This window comes from Anas acuta, chromosome 3 (genome assembly GCF_963932015.1).
Source record: "Anas acuta chromosome 3, bAnaAcu1.1, whole genome shotgun sequence".
NCBI lineage: Eukaryota > Metazoa > Chordata > Aves > Anseriformes > Anatidae > Anas > Anas acuta.
Genome location: NC_088981.1, coordinates 19,640,161 through 19,657,316, shown reverse-complemented (window position 1 = coordinate 19,657,316; position 17,156 = coordinate 19,640,161). Strand labels below are relative to the sequence as shown.

Genomic DNA, 17,156 nt, shown 5'->3' with positions numbered 1-17,156 from the left:
TATAAATTTATTCATATGAAATGTAAATCATCTGATTAAATAAACCTGAACATTTTATCAAAATTACATCAACACTTAGCTACATACCGATACTTTTATTAAGAAAAAAGGAATCAACTTCTTAATGTTTGTGAGGAAGGAAAAGATTATTAATATCTTTTTTTATAGATATACTCAGTCTTGCAAAAATTTAAGACTCTTTCCTTCTCTGCAAACTTTTAAAATCAATCATACGGTAGAGAAATAGCAACAACAGTGTTATCTGAAAAGATCAAGAGAAATAGAGTGATGAGATATTACAGAACCAATTCTCTCTGTGTCTAAGTAATGTCTGGTGCAAAATGGGACTGTTGGGCTATGGCTTTGTGCAAATTAAAGGAGCCAAAGAGTTGCTGTGTGTTGTGAAAAATGTAACAGACTTCCCTGAAATGTTGCAATCTGAACTGCATCCTCAAGGCCAGTGGAGCTTGTGCTTGGCTGATTATGATCTTGTTCTGTTGGGAAGAAAGGTCTTCCAACCCAGAGAAATCCAGTAACCAAAGTAACCTTTTATTGTTCTTATAAGGCAAAGAGTTGTAAGAGGTGCCCTCTTGTTCAATAATTCTTCAGAATTTTATGACTCAGACTATGCTTATGGTAGAAGATGCTTTAAAAATGCAGATGTATGCGACAGATTGATGTGCACAGGCTTTCAGTTCAGAGATGCATATGTAGAAGACACATGTACTTAAACAGTTTTTGCTACAATCTGTCAAAAACACAAAGTCAGTTGAGGACTTCCTTTTCTGGTCAGTGGACTGTGATTAAGTGTACTGTGGCAATGATGCATCTCGACACACAAGTGACTTTGTAAGACAGATGCTGTACAACCTCAGGCATTCAAGTTGGCTAAATAGTGTTTAGGTTTGGGGAGAACGGATTTGGTAATTATTATTTTTTTCAACACCTTAAAAAGGCATTAAGATCCATCTATAAGGTCAAGAGTTGTTTCAATTTCATATTGTGTACTTCAAAATTCATATTTCATATTGTGTACTTCTGAAGTAGAGTGTTAGAGAGGAACCAATGAAAAAATCTGGCAAAGAATCCCTCTGGCAAAAAATGCACTCAGCGTGTGAAACAAATGGAACTTGTGTGGGTAAGCTCTGTGGTTGACTTTGGGAATCTTAATATTCAGAAACAGAACTGACTTTTCATGGTTCATATGACAGTAGTGAGTGGTTATAATTAAAATTACCTATATTTACCTGTAAAAAACAGACAAACCAAACTAACTTCAAAATGTTCCTCTTTCACCATCATAACTGAATGTATTTTATTATTATTATTATTTGGATGAAAAGAAGACAACTTTAGTATTTGTGTTGCAACTGTAAAACTGAATACTCAATAACATTTTTGTGTAAGTTGGGGGGGAGAGGTTAATTTTGTTTTGTGGGAAGGCTCCTTCACTAAATGTGTTTTAAAAAGCTCACCTCAATTTATATATCTTTAAAAAATTTGTTATGTGGAATAGAAACTCTGTAAGTTGTCATAAACGTGTTGTCTCTGAAGACCTGCTGGTAACTTTCTGAAAAAGCAGGATGACGGATCAGGGCAGTGAAGCAACTGCTTTTATAATGATCTTTTAACTATATGATGAAATTATTAAAACACAGTAATGGCCTTTGAATCTATTTTTCAGTGTTTGAGAACAGAATATTAGCCATTATACCTTAGCAGTATTTTTTTCCTTGATGAGAAACTATTTTTTTCCACTCAAAATCTGCCAGAATGTTGTGGCGGAACTGTCTAAATATATGAGACTTCCCTTTTAGATGTACTGAACAAAAGAAATCTCAGTTTTATGGAGAAATGAAAGGAAGAAGCTTGATATTTACTATTATATGCTGTATGCATTATAATGATACATGGATTGGTTATAAAGATGCAACTAATTATGACTAGTCAAAATGTCTGTTTTACCATAAATTCATTGTTTACCCTCTTCTACTGCCCATGTCAATATTTTTATCCCTTATCCACAAGAAAGAACCTAGCATTTTTAATCTGACAGAACTCTAAACCTCAACTTTAAATATTGCAAATAATTAAAGATCATTTAAATAAAAGTATAGAAAATTAAATACTAGTTTTGCATATAAAGTGGTCTTAATGTTCTAGGTGTGATTCCAGATCACTCTTTTAGACTGTTAACTTTACATTCATATTTAACAAATGACATTATTCAGTTTCATGGGGTCACTGTGTCAAAATGTCTGTGTTAGAACTTTAATTTATTTCCAAAGGTTCTTTGAGTGGGCAGATAGGAGTGGTGTGTTAGAATGATTTACTGTCTCTGATTCCCTGTGTAGACTTTAAGGCTTGGAACGTTGTCTATGGTGTAAATTTTAAGTCTGGATGGATTCAGCTGCTCTGTAGTGGCAGATGGAATGAATGGGACTCTTATCCCAAATGTGGGAGGCTGACCCTCTTCTTAAATATTGATGGTCTCTCTAATTCTATTTCCTGATCAAAGTGACAATTTATCTACCTCTCTTCTGTTAACATTGCTAGAGTGTATGCAAATGTAGTTGTGGCCAAATTTTGCTTTGTTAGCATCTACTTTTGGAAAGCCTGATGGACTCTTTATCAGATCATCAGTTATTGGGTATAGACAGGAGATGCCAGTCTGCATGTGAGCAAGTTGAGGAGTTTGGAAAACTTTTTAAAAGCTGTTATCTTCATTGGATTATAGGCTGTTTTTTATTGCAAAAATTACTTTGCTGTACTATAAATTAATTCACGTTGTATCAGTGATGATCTTTGCTATGGGACTGCTGACTTTGTGCTCTAAGATAGTCAGGCACCGAGTGTAAATTTCACTGGCTGACTCAAAGTGCAGAGGAAATGAGTGGGTAATGAGAGCAGAGCCGCCAGTTCTTTAATTGAATTAAAAGCCGGGTGACACCAATGCAGACACCTGTCCAATTACAGACAGGCCAAGGTGTTTACCATTGCTGTACAAGCGATTTGAAGATGACAGAAATCTTTCCGCCCACAGATTAACATAATGAAGGAGAACAGATTACAGTGGATGCTGGCCAAACAGATAGGTTGGCAGCTGAGAAAAAAGTAGTTTGCTGAAGTATGTAAATAAAATCTGTGTACTTTCTATTGCCTACCTATGCCACACATCTGTTTCTTTGTTGAGAGAAAATAGTACAAGTGTGCATGTGAAGGAAGTATGTTAATTATGAGATAAAATATTTTTTCAGTTGCTGCCTTTGCTGAATATATATATATATATATATTTAACAGGTACCTCCTGTTGCAAAAAGGTTGATCTGTTTTATTTTTCAAATTCCCACTGTCCTTCACAAACCTACCTGAGTAATGTACACTCTGTTGCATTGCAGATGCTTCATATAAAACCTTTCTACTTTGTCAAAAGTAAAAACCACAACCAAACAGCCCAATCCAAACCTTTTTACAGCTGCAGGCATCTTTCAGGATGCTCTTTCTATGTGCTAGTGTGGTTCTCAATGCCTGAAGTCATTGGTGACCCCAAAGAATGTCTTCCATCAGGAAATGCAAGGAGCATTAATTCACTGCTTCATAAGAAAAAAATACTACAAGTGCTAAATGTACAAATAAAACTAAACTGCTTCCTAAAGCACAGCAGAGTGAACAGAGGGAGAGCATGTACACAGTAGCATGCTCCTCCGAACTGAAAACCTGAAAATGTCACAGTTAGAGGATTTGGTTCTGCATGTGTGTGTTTGCTGAAGATAATTCCAAAAGTACCTTTTATCCTTTCCCATGTTTAACCCTGTGTGACCTGAAAATAAGGGTTTTCTATTGTTTTAAACAGACTTCTTTTTTTTTTTTTTTCTTAAACCAATGATGTTTCTGCACTAAAGAATATACTGTAGGTTTCAGTATTCCTGCTTTAGTGGGATACTGATGCTTTGAAACATTATCATGTTCTATGTTATGCTTGTTGAATGCTTTTAAAAATTCTTGTTTCTTCCAAATATTACAGGAAGATTACAGGCATGTTTGCTTGGGTAGTGACTGACACAACATTCTTTTTCTTCCCTGTTGTATTTCCATTAGTTAGTAAAATGGCAGTACAGTTTTTCCTCTGCTAAGTAGGGATTTCCAAAATCAAAGCTATTACTAGAGAGAGTTGATTCTGATCAACTAGTTTTAGTTTAGCACAGCTACTCTGACCTGAGTTTTGCTGCTACTGGTTATCTTTTTGCATGTAAGAACTGGACCTCCAAAAACTCAAATGGAAAGTTCATTTGCAATGATAGTTGCTGAAGTTTTTGTTTGAATTACAAGAAAATAGACGAACACAATTTATTCAATGAAAGCTAACCTCAAGTTTTCAATGTGACCACACATTTTAATAAACACAGTGTAAAAAATAAAATTAAAAAAAAAATATCATAGACTTTCTTTGATTATTCCACTCAGAAAATAATGTAATTATGCTGCAACCATAAACTCCCTGCATGTGGGAGACCTCCAGACTTTTTTTTTTTTTTTTTTTTGTGTATATAGAGGGTGTACATGGGAACAAAGACTTTCTGCTGAAAACCGAAGTTGTGTTGCATTGCATGAAATAACTCAATGAAAAGTAGCAAAAAGAACTAATTTCTTCTACCTGTTAGTGTGCACATGATGCTGAAGTTTAGTCACTTACTATGAGAGGTTTGGCCAAGAATTATGGTTCTCTGAAGTACTGCTGTTTCCAAAGATGTTTCTTTGCAACGATACAGCTTTGAAAATCCCAGTATGGGACAGTTCCTAAATAACCTTGTTTGTGCCATAAAAATGATCTGTTTTGTTGTTTTTTTTTTTCTTTTGAAATACCCCACTGATTTTGCCAAAAACTGTTAGAATTGAGGTGAGAACAGGGTTTGAAATAAAGCTTGTCATGAAGTAGCTCTTTTAATTACTTTTCATTTCAATATTACTTTATTGTAGGACCTACTTTGAAATGAAAACTGCTGGTGTTTCTGAAAAATGACTGTCATACCTTTTTTTTTTTTTTTTTTTTTTTTTTCTCCATGCAATCCCTGTGTATATTTCAGTTCAAAATATTGCGTAACTTCATGAAATGGCAAGGAGTGATTTGTTTTATCCACAAGTTGCTGATCTATATGTGGGAATTCAGCAATTCTCTTCACTAACATAAGCAGGACCTGAAAAAGCACAGGCTTACACAACTATTTTCTTTAAATCTCTGAGTATTTGGTCACCTGAATTATGTTACTGTAGTAATATAGCATATGTGTGGGCTATATTCTTCCACTGAAGGACAGAAACACAAGAGGGAGGTTTCATACAAAAAAGAGATTTGAGTTTATAGATGAATAGTTAGGGGCAACATCGGAGAGGAAGCATTAAAAAAAATTGTTCTGGGAGAAAAAAATTCTTCTGAAAATTGTTAGAAAATAAGTCAATAACTGAAAAAACTTGGTGAAGCAGGTGCTTCACTTGAATTTTTTGTCATTGTCATATTAAAATGTGCAGCGTAGTCTTGAAGTTGTGTTTGTTATAGTGAGAATAAAGAAACTTATTTGCATCTTAAGTATTAAGAATGAAATAAAACAATTTTCTCTTAATTTATTTTGCAAAATTTACATTGTGGCATGATATGAATGAAACCTTAAAATCTTTTTTCTCTTCTACCTCTAACAGTGAATGCCTGTAACAGAAAGATTTACTATTTTACTTCTCTTCATGTATGTAATCAGTCTGTACGCTATACATGCATAACACCTTGCTTTCTTCTGTTGCAGGCATATTGACAGGCTTGCATCCTTTCACAAACTATGCTGTAACCCTAACTGCTTGCACTTTGGCTGGCTGTACTGAGAACTTGCATGCATTGAACATCTCCACTCCACAAGAAGGTAAAGTAATTTCAAAGGTCTTGACTTCCACATTTCAGTCATGAATAATAAAACAGGAGAAGAGCTAAATGCTGCAAAGCCATTTGCTGGAAAACCCCAACCTAATTTGATGACAAAGTGCATTGCCAGACCATAATTGCTCCATTTTTTGGGGGGGTGCGAAAATGAATCAAACTCCATACCCTTTAATGACATGCATCTTTAATAGCTGTAATGCAGATTAATGGGCTTTTTAATTGCTGTTACATTGTTCATGCAAGAGCCTTGTCATTAATATGAAGCATCTGAAAGATTAATGAAAGCTTCCTCATTTTACTAGGGCTCAGAAGTAAATCTAGAGACAGTCTGACTAAAAAGAATTGATTGTATGGCACAGTATGAAATTGAGAATCAAACGGTTGATTTCCATGGTTTCTTTTAACTGCTAAACACCAGGAATAGGCAACAATTACTTCAGTGTGATGAAACCTCCAAATGCCAATTGAGTTATTTATTAATCACTTTTAAGATTTTTCTCTCTTTCCTTAACTCTTTTATATGTTTTTGGGATCAAACTTAAAGATTGTGAGTATAAATTAATGTTTTCTAAGATTGCATTGAGAATTACAGCAGGAAGAAAGGCAAAATATTTTAGTTCTAGCTTTGGAGACTAGCCTAATACGTAATGCAAATCAATTACGGGAGCAAATGTTCCCAAAATATCTATGACATGCCTAACTCCATTCTCAATTAAACATAAAGTCCAAGTCAGATCCTTCTCTGGGTTCCATCATCCTAAAGTCGTGTTAATCCAGGTAAAAGCAGTTACTCCAAATTTGCACTGGTAGAATAGTAAAAGACTTTGACTTGTATCTGTAGGAAGTGTTTAATCTTCCATGACGTTGAGAAGGTTTCAAAATTTCTTTCCTCCCACAGTCCTAACTAGTAACTCTCACAGCGGTGAACTTTTAACAAGGCTCTTTGCTGTAGTTTCTCTTTTAAACTAGGTAATAACTATGTACGAATAAACCAAATAACATTTTAGTATGAAGTTGTGTGAATTACAACCATAATGATCAAATGAATGGTAGTGTTGAACTGCTACTAGAGCAGGATTTGTGGAAGGTGTTGGCCTGATGAGAACAGTCCTGAGTATTCCTGTCTGAGTATTCTCTGGAACATGATTTTGGTGTAAACATGTCGAAAACTGCCAGCAGCACCATTCAAACCAAACCCAGTACCACCTCTTGGAAGTTCTAAATAAACTGGCCAAGTTCATCTGAAGGCATTAGCCAAGGGAAAGTATAGTCTCTGACAGCCAAATAGTTAATGGCCCTGTGATGTTAACATTTATTTAGAGCTCTATATTTCTTTCTGGTGTAATATAGCAATTAAAAACAAAACAACAACAACAACAAAAACCACAACTGCTTATGTCGTCTTGTCCTCAGCTTGGTGAGTGTGCTTGCTAAAGCAGAAATTCTATGTTTTAGAAAACATTCACTGTTTTCAGATATGCTGTCATACTGGGAAGGTTTAGGCAAGGATAGATTTTTTTTTTTTTTCTGGTGATCAAATAAAGCCATGGGGAACATGTGTTTTATCCCTCAGAAGAATTGAACAAAAAGTCAATGTGTGGAGTTTCTATTTTTGGATGCTCTTGTTGCATGCTCTTAGTAACAATAAATTGATGATACAGAAGACAGACACCATATCACACCCTCCAGCTATCCCTGTTTCCCTATTGAAACATTCATTACTTTATATTGTTTTCACATTGCCAGCCACTGCTAGTTATTGTTTTAAATTGCTAGCACAGAGCTTGTAAATTACAAGATATTCCTCCCAGACTAAGGGCCGAGTTCTGCTCCCCTTGCGATATTCAGTGGGATTGCTTGTGCTTCTAGCATATAACTCATAGAAACGGTAAGAGAACTCAGCTTTTAAATTATTATCCATTGCCAACTTACAGTATATTATACACATAAAATCCTTGCTAAACAAGTGTTACTAAGTGTATTGAATTATGAAAAGTCTGAAGAAATGTGTAGTGCATAAGAATAAAGCATCTGCATTTATGATTAGAAAAAACAATCACTGTAGTTACAAATGAAAAACATGAAGAGAAATTAACTTGTATAAAAAAAAAAAAAAAAGGACTGTAAAAAAATGATGTACCCCTCCCCATGCTTAAACTAATCTATCTGGAAAAACACACAGCCAAAATTATTTTTATAAAAAATAAAGAGTTTATCTTTTCTAAAAGTTCGTGTTTCCAGGGGCACCTCACAGGTGATAGGAGAGTTTTCAAATGGTGATATCTTGAAAGCATAAAATCTCTAGAAATTTCAACTAGTCTGAAAATCTTTCTTGTTCACTAAAATAATTTATGATTTATGGAAAGCTAAAAATACTGTTATACAGCAGACCTGTAGTAATTTTATATCTGTTCTCTGAATTATCTTTGTGAAGTCTTAGGAGCATGGCTAAGACTCCCTTCCCTCATTCCCTCTCTTTCCCACTTTTTCTCACTTCCCATAAGATATAATGTATGATACAATATGGTGATATGATATATAATATAATATATCTAATATAAATGTGGTATATATTTTCACCAGCCCCTGAAGATGTGCAACCAGCCACAGCAATATCCTTTCCCACATTCTTGCTGATGAGTTGGAGCCCTCCAAAAACACCAAATGGTATTATTACACAATATATTTTATATATGAATGGAGTACCAATTTATTTTGGAAATGGGACCCAATATGTTGTAAAAGGTGAGTTCTGTGCTAGGTAGCATATCAGACGGGTGTCTCATAGTTGCTGTGAACAATTGTATAGCTGACCCCTTCTAAATTTTGCATCCATGACTATATTACTCTTCCTCATGGTTTTTATAACATACTGCCTAGAATTGACAGTGCTGAACTGCACTTTCAATAAGACAAAACTGAAATGTCAACTAGTTGTGTGCCATCCCTCAGTTACCCTATTTAGAAAGTCTATTGTTATTATCCCAGTTGATTGTGGAGGAAGCCAGAAGTCAGTATAGATAGAAAATGTAAGCAGTTTGGACTACACTGTGAGGTTGACATCTCTGTTAGCATGATCGTAGTGATGTCATTAATGCTTTGGTGTCAAGACATTTTCCCATTTAGGTTGAAATTACGCAGTTCTGCTCCCATATTGACCCTGTTAACAGCCTCTCATGCTAACGTTCATCCTCCCTGCAGGTCCTTTGTGAACACCACCTCTGTTATTTCTGGTGAAAAGTGACTAAGAGGCATTTCAGGCAAAGTATTATCCTCTGAAATTAAAGCATTTCAGATAAAAAAAAAAAAAAAAAGCAAAATAAATTTAATATTACCTGTATGCACTTTAAACCATGATGGGTTCCATTTGTTTGAGAATTCTTCATAGACCTCTCTGCTGGGACTCAAAAATTAATATTGTCATGGAGTATCTAAGTCTTGTTCTGTGTTATCCTCTTTCACAGGACCTGAGTCAAGTTTTTGGTGGTTTTACAGCTTTTTCATTTTATAGCATCCAGCTCTCAAAACAAGTAATCTCTGACCCATTGGAGACAAGAAATAATGTACAGATTTATTATTTTTTTTCTCATTGTTGCCCTTAGATGTTAGAGAGCCATTATGTTGCTTTCCTGAACCTTCCATGTTTAACTTGCTTGTTAAAAGCCTAAACAAAGTAGTCTACCAATAACAGGTATAGTGTGTGTCAACGACCAAGTTATATCAGTACTATTAAACTATTAAATGGAAGCTATATGACCATTATTTTGCATTACAGTGAAGTGTGATCATCTGACTTTCTATTTTAAAATAATTATTGTTATAGCTAATTAAATATCCAAGCTATTTGTTTGGACTGAAATTGTTCATATTGCACAAACACACACAACCTTAACTGGAAGTATCATAGCAAAACAAAGTACTATTCTGGACCCGTCAGAAGTTGAATATGGTAAAAAGTACAAGTAAAATTAAAACATTTTGTATTGGACAACTTGGGGGGAAAAAGGATATCAAGGCCCTACTCTTTTTTAAATGTAAGGCCTTAAAATTCAAAGCTATTTCTTCATCTTGAGTTAGTATGAAACATACTTAAAAATTCATATAGTTCAAATTTCTTTGCCTTGCACAGGCCATAAGCTACTGGTGTGGTGGGTCAGTTTTGACACTGAAAAATGAATCCAGTTAGAGAACATCCTGAAGGCTGTTGATGATCACTGTAATAAATAGTGCACTCTTTAAGTCAAACTTTTTCATTCTGTATTCAAAGGTAATGGATTTTTCGTAACCATAGTAACCTTAGTGTATTTCTGGATAAATACATGAGGTACATACATTCTGGTTTTATTTTTGAATATAAACTACCACATTATGTATTACTAATAATATGAAAAATAGGATATAGGTTAGCATAATGACAGCTCAAACTAGTATACATTTTTCTTCTGAAAAAAAATAAATATTTATCAAAAGTATAGGTTCAATTAATTTCTCCCCCATACACCCAGTTTTCTGGTATTCCAGTAGTGCAATTTATCTTTTATTTTATTTTATTTATTTATTTATTTATTTATTTATTTTCAAGATATCCATTAATCTCTTATGGCCATCCCATAACACTATTCTTAAGAATTTTGAAGTGGAAATAGTTGTACTTCCAATCTTATTAAAATCATTATTGAATGTTCATCACAGGTAGTTTTGCTGGTGTGTTAACTCCCAGCTGGTTATAAATTGGCAAAGAATGTAAAACATTTGGGGAAATGCTCACCATAATACATTGTGTTTGGTTGGTTTTATGTTTTAGTCAGATTGTATTCTGGCCCGTAGCTGAAATTAATGCTTATTAAGAAATTACATTCAAATAACTTTCTTAGATGTCCTTCAAAATTTTTGAAGAGGATGAATTACATTTCTGATTTCTGATATTTTACCTCTAAGTCCTGAATGATCACATGGAGATTTGTCAACTATTGCAGGTTATATTCAGCTAAACTATTCTATGGAAAAGTCATCTGGTTCATAAGCTACCTAGAAGAGCTTTTGTTGCTTGTATCTGGAAATGACATATTTTTTTCTAGTGTAATTTTTGAAGGTTTTAGTCCTATTGAGCATTTATAACTTCTATTTCAGTTAACTTTTTAGGCAGACATAAGTCATAAAGTTCACAGAGAATCTTGCATATTTCCACCCAATCCTCTGTGTAAAAGAAAGGAACAGTTTCAATCCCTGAAACATAATTACAGCAGGAAATGTCCTGGAAGCCCACAGAGCTAGTCTGGCAGAATTGGACCCTGTGAAGGCAATTGCACTGGCCATCACACAGCCTGTCTCTCAGTTCTAGACTCTCTGAGAAGGGCAAGTCTCTTCAAGTTGAAATCCCAGCTTTCCCCCCAAGTATGCTGGTGTTCAGTAGGACACATTTTCTTTTCAACTTCTTCCCAGATTTTCATCTAGACTTGTAGTGTTTCCCTTGAAAAGAAGGCTAGTGAATGAAGTCATATTGCCCTGTGCAGTAGCCACTCTCATCCCCAGCTCTGGACATGGCAAAGAGATCAGACTATTTTCTTTGGATCCATTTTATTTAGCTGCAAGTTTCTCAGTGCCTGAGGGGGAAGAAGTGAGCCAGCATGCCAGGATTTGGGTCACCAGAAATCCCAGTCACTCTGAATCAGGTCAATTCAAGATCTTGCCTAGATGTGTATATGTCTTTAAGTTGAACTTTGGCTTCCTTATAGAGCCCAATATTTTATTTGCAAGCTACAAGTAAAAGAGCTATAACTTTTTTTTTTTTTTTTTTTTTTTTTTTCCTTCCTGCAAGAGCTAAATCTTTATAGTAGAAAATAGGGGCTTTTGACATTCCAGTGTTATACATGTCTCCTTCGTGCTTTTTGGTATTTTTAGCCTTTCAGCATTTATGCTAGTGGTGCTGGTGACTTACTGCCACAACATAATACATTAATGACCCTAAAGAGAGAGAGACAAAATTCATTGTCTCTGACACATTTCTTATTCATTCAACAAAATGATATTCCTAATTTAATAAATATACAGATGAGTTCCTGATTTTTTGTCTATACCGGAAAGTCAAAAATTCTCTGTGTTTTTTGAAGTCCTGTATTTATTGAAATGCTTTGTTTTAAGTCCTTTCTTTTTTGGAAGGCATCTGTTCTGTCTACAAATTAGTGCTTCACTGTCTCTCAATTCAGACCATGGAAGGTATAATCAGTTTACGCTCATTTTAGTTAATCAATAACTTGAGGAGGGATATATTTTTTTCAACACCATAATCACAAATATATTGTTAGCTTAGTTTCTGCTGTTGACAGTTGTTGAGGGCTTGAAATACTCATTGATTTTCATGGAAATCCAAGTGTTTGTTTTCTCTAGGGGTTGAGCTATAATTAAAAGGGAAGCCCTTTAAAAGCACATATGGCAAATGTCCACTTTACCATGTTGAAAAGGGGCATCCATGAGGAATCCATCAACCATTAATGCCTTTAAATATTTTCCCCATATCGACAAATTCAGTTTCCTTGTTATGAGTAATAAAGCACTGAAATTTAGCTAGCCCTTGTACCACAACTCCTTTGTGATCTGTTTGTTTTCTTCTGCTTTTGCCTTATGTGGTACTTGCTCATGTAATCTGGGTGCTATTTCACATCCTGAATCCCTGTGAAGCCTAAAATTTCCTGTTGGTAGTGGCCTCCAGAGATCTCCAAGTGGAATATAGGCTTAATGAATCTAGCTCCCTGGTTTCATGCTTTCAGTTCTTGTGTCTGAGAGTGCAGACTGAGTATAACCAAGAACAACAGCTGCAGCCCAGGAAAATCAGCGAGTGTCTGCCCTCCAAATCTATGTACCTCCCTGTTCTGTGGAGACAAGCTAGCAGCAGTGAGGAATAACTTTTAGAGTTACCTTCAAAACTCTCTTAATACATAGACACTGATCTTTGAAAAGCTTTTGATTTTACAAAAAACTTGAGTTTATTTTTCCTGTGGAAATATACTTTTTTTTACTCATCCAAACACTTACAGACAATACTGAAGTTTCTACTTTGAATTGTGGAGCTTTCTTAATGTAATGCTTTTTTAGTGTTTTTAGACTTAAGCAAGATATTTATTCTTTCTTTCTTTCCTTTTTTTTTTTTTTTTCTTTAACTTGGTCTAAGAAATCTCCCACCTGCTTAGATGAAAGAGAAATCAGGGTGGGTTTTATACTGAAAAGTAAGATAGCAGTGGCCTAAGCTGGTTGTGCCAATACCACGAAGAAAGCTTTAATATAAGCAGAGACAGTAGTGACCAGATGTGACCTAAATAACATTGATAATTTGATATTGCTAGGCATATCTAATATGTATATAGCTAATATGCTAATATTATCAATATAAATTATTATTGCTAAGAAACTTTAGAAAAAATATGAGTCAAAATTCTTAAATGTTGCACATTTGACAGACTAAGAAAAAGTATGCATTATCTAACCAGTTTACAAAGCAAAACAACTTTGTAGATAACTTTATGTGTGTATATATATATAAATGTATCTTTGCACAGAACTTGGAATTGAGGATGTGCATGTCTACATTTCTGCAGTACTAGAATTTTCCTAGCAGATTCTAATGGTTCTCATCATGGCTCTTTAAACTTATTATTCTCTGCCAACCTTAGAAGAGAATTTCCAGTGTTTCAGGAATGAGATCCTATAATCTACAAGGGCAGATCCTCAGCTGACTTAAAGCTGTATAGAGTTACCCTAAATTACATCCCCAAGAGTTAAAAATAAATAAATAAATAAATAAATCTGATTACTGTGACAAGCTGTAAGTTTATGGGTAAAATATTAAAGTGAACCTTGGAAAAGTCTTCACACTTTAGTCTAAGAACACAAACTAAACTTTAGCTTATTCAAAGTGTTATTTGACCTGAATGTGGAGAGACTGATCCTAGAAAACCAGGATAAAATGGAAGCTTTGTTTTTCTCTGAGGAAGAAGCAGATGTTTGACAACTGTGAAAACACGCTTAATGTATCTGAACTTAAAAAATGAGAGAACCCAAAATTAGTACCTGTATTTTTTCATGTTACTATAAACCTGTAGTAATTATAGTAATACACTGTAGCCATGCACACTTAATAAATTTTATTGAAAAAATAGTGGTTTTTTTTTTCTTTTTTTTTTTTTTTAATTTTTATCCCTGTGGCTACTGCACATTTTAAATGAAAGGTCATTATAATAAAAGCAAAATCCATCATAATATCAATGTTGTACTAACTGTAAAGTAAAACAATTTGAATAAGAGAAAATTCTTGGAATTATGTGTAGAGGATAATTGCAAGAATCTGTTTCACTGAGAAGAAAACACTTCTTATGTTAGGTTAAGATGTCATTCTCATGGTTACTATTCAAATTGTTCAGAGGTACAGCAATCTTTGATATCACTAATTTCCAACCCTAAGGATTTGCGTTCCTTTGGTTTAGGTCCTACTCAAATATGAAAGAGACAGTTTTTGCCTTGAAGGACAAAAAATAAAAAATAAAATAAAATTCTGTAGTCCTCTAGCATGAGTTTATTTCCCATCTTCTAGGTTGCAGTGTAATACATATATATACCAAGTGAACCATGTCTGTTCATTCACTAGAATGTTTTGGAAAGAGTGGTTTGCTATCCAATACAACATTGATGACAGATTTATGAATATTCTAACTCTGAATTTCAGAATTCCTCAGTTATCTGTGAAGCAGAGACTTATTTAACTCTATTGTAAGCAATGAAAAGTCTTTGATTTTTAACAGTTTGATTTGGTTATCTGAAGTGTCTAGCATGTGATCCAACAAGCTATGACACAGTGCCTTTTATTTGCATGTTCTTGCTACAGTTCCAGGCCCATCATTTATATCTGACTTAGTATGATATCCAGGTGTTAAGGCATATAGGAACAGGATGACATACAAAGAACACCTACATCTGCAGGTTTTATTCTGGCCCAGTTATGCATTTAAGTAAACATATATTGGTGCACCTAGCACTAGAGGGCAGAGCGCACCAGTCTTATAGAAGAAGCTGCCTTCCTCTAAAAGTTGTAGGTGTGTAAGAGAAGCACATTTGATACACCTGAATTGGCAACACTGACATTGCCAGTGACCGGTACTATCGTAATTAATTCTGCAGACCTAGAATGCAGATTCAGCAGGCACAAAACCAAAGGGCAAATGGGCTGTCTAAAGTCTGGCATCCCTGTATTTCAGCTTCAGATGGAAAGATCTGCTGCACTCATTGGACTTAATAATACAGATCTGGGGAATTTAGAAGGGGGGCGGTAGGGTAAGGGTAAAAGCATTATGTTTATTTGTAGCAGCTCTGTTGTATCATTTTCTATTGCAGTGCATTAGTGCAGTGTTAAATAAAATCTGCTTATTTAAAATCCTTTTAAATAGTGTTTAAATATTTCCTGCTGATACAATCTGCTAAAGTAGTTATCCTTGCTGCAGATTTCAGTTAACCTTGTCGCAGATATTAAGCCTGAAGCTACACAGACTTTTAGGGACCTTGATTATAGAGCAAAACCTAATGGTGTCATTATAAAACCACAGCTGGACAAGCTTCTGGAGTCCTTGTCCTTTGATCAGATTTGGGTAACACAGCAAGCCAGGAGAGAACTCACGCTAACCCTGCTGGAATTGTGGAGCTCTCAGGTTGCTTGAGTACTACTTTCTAAAAATTAAAATGCAAGACAAATTAAAAAATGAAAGAGTGGTATATCCCAATCTTCTGCAGATACCAATGCAAAATGGAGCAAATACCTTCTCCAAAGCTGATAGCTGTAGAACAGGGAGAATTCTTTTTTTTTATTTATTTTATTATTATTTTTTTTTCCTTACTCCTTTCAGTTCTAGTAGTCTTGGCTATGGGCTCTGTTTTTTAAACAAAGAGAAGAAAAGCATTAATTTCAAGGCTTGTCTAAGTTCCCTTGCAAGAATTAAAACCAAATAACCAAATTTAAAATGTTAAAATCCCAGATTGTTCAGAATTATTCAGAACGTCTTTAGAATTAGGTGTCAGAAGTAGATGTCAATTAGCAGAGCTAAGGGTCTCTTTAAAAGACCGTGCATACTGAGGACAGATTTAAATCAAGTGTTTGTTTGTAAAGTATGACCTATTTACTTATTTATTTATTCATTTTTATTATATCAAATGGAAGAGCTTGCCATCCACATATCATCTTGGAGGTATTCTGCTGTTCTGCACTGTCATGTGGATTTTCAGGTCTTCTCAAGACTTCATCCCTGCAGTCAACAGCCAATTCTTATTTTGCCACATTTGCCTGTGTGACCCTTTCTTGGGCAAACTGGTCTAATGTCATTTATACCTTGATTTCCTCTGGTATTTCTGAAAGGTGCCATCTGTTTCTCTGCATTCTTTCATCAGTAAGAATTTCATGTGGGGTCCTATTATGTGACATGACCTCTTTGTAAGCAGTAGTCACACAGTGACCCTTGTTTCCTCTTAAATAGTGAGAGGGGTCTTCTTAGATTTCTAAGAATTGGAATATGCTTTCTTGGTCAGGTTGTGCTCATAGCCTGAAACACTTTTTGTGGGAACTTATTTTCTTCAGCATGTGTGGCAGTTATAGTTTGTCTGAAGCTAGTTAAAGGAAAGTGGTAGCTTGTCTTCTGTTTTCAATTTTGCTAATTAAATAGATCCATGGGCATATAGTTTAAGTGAAGATTTCATTCAATCACACCTTCATTAACATAAGTACCTTAGAAGAGCATCAGAACCTGCAAGGTTTTCTGTTAAACTTACAAATAATGTTTATAGGTAAGGAAAAGCGTCTCTATTTTCCCAAGAGATTTTTTTTCCAAGATCATTTTTGCACCCTCAGTAAATGGTTTATGTTTCAGGCAGTGCTGGCCTCATGTAAATAAAGGTGTGATGCGTCTTGCAGAGATGGACTAAGGCCAAACATGCTGCTATTTCTTGGTATCCATTCATAGGGATCTATCTCACTTATCTCTAACTTAATAGTCTTGGAAGGAGTGGGGTGGCCTTTTTGATATTACAAGCTGCATAGTGAAGCTACTCTCTAGCATTTTCCTTATGCCATAGAAAATCTGCTCATATTTCTCCTTGCTCATTTAGGAGCATTTGGTCTCCTGAACTACCAAGCACTATTTCATTTAAGACAGACACTTTCCTCTATGCTGCTATTACATGTTTATCAGCTGTGATA

General features: G+C 34.8%; 1 protein-coding gene across 1 annotated transcript in view; it reads left to right on the top strand.

Moving 5' to 3' along the window:
• Positions 1–17,156, top strand: part of USH2A (usherin) — a 404,558-nt gene that overhangs the window by 184,792 nt on the left and 202,610 nt on the right. The window contains exons 31-32 of the mRNA XM_068675985.1: positions 5,796–5,909; positions 8,510–8,671. Of these exons, the coding sequence (XP_068532086.1) occupies positions 5,796–5,909; positions 8,510–8,671 (276 nt within the window). The remainder of the gene's footprint in view (positions 1–5,795; positions 5,910–8,509; positions 8,672–17,156) is intronic.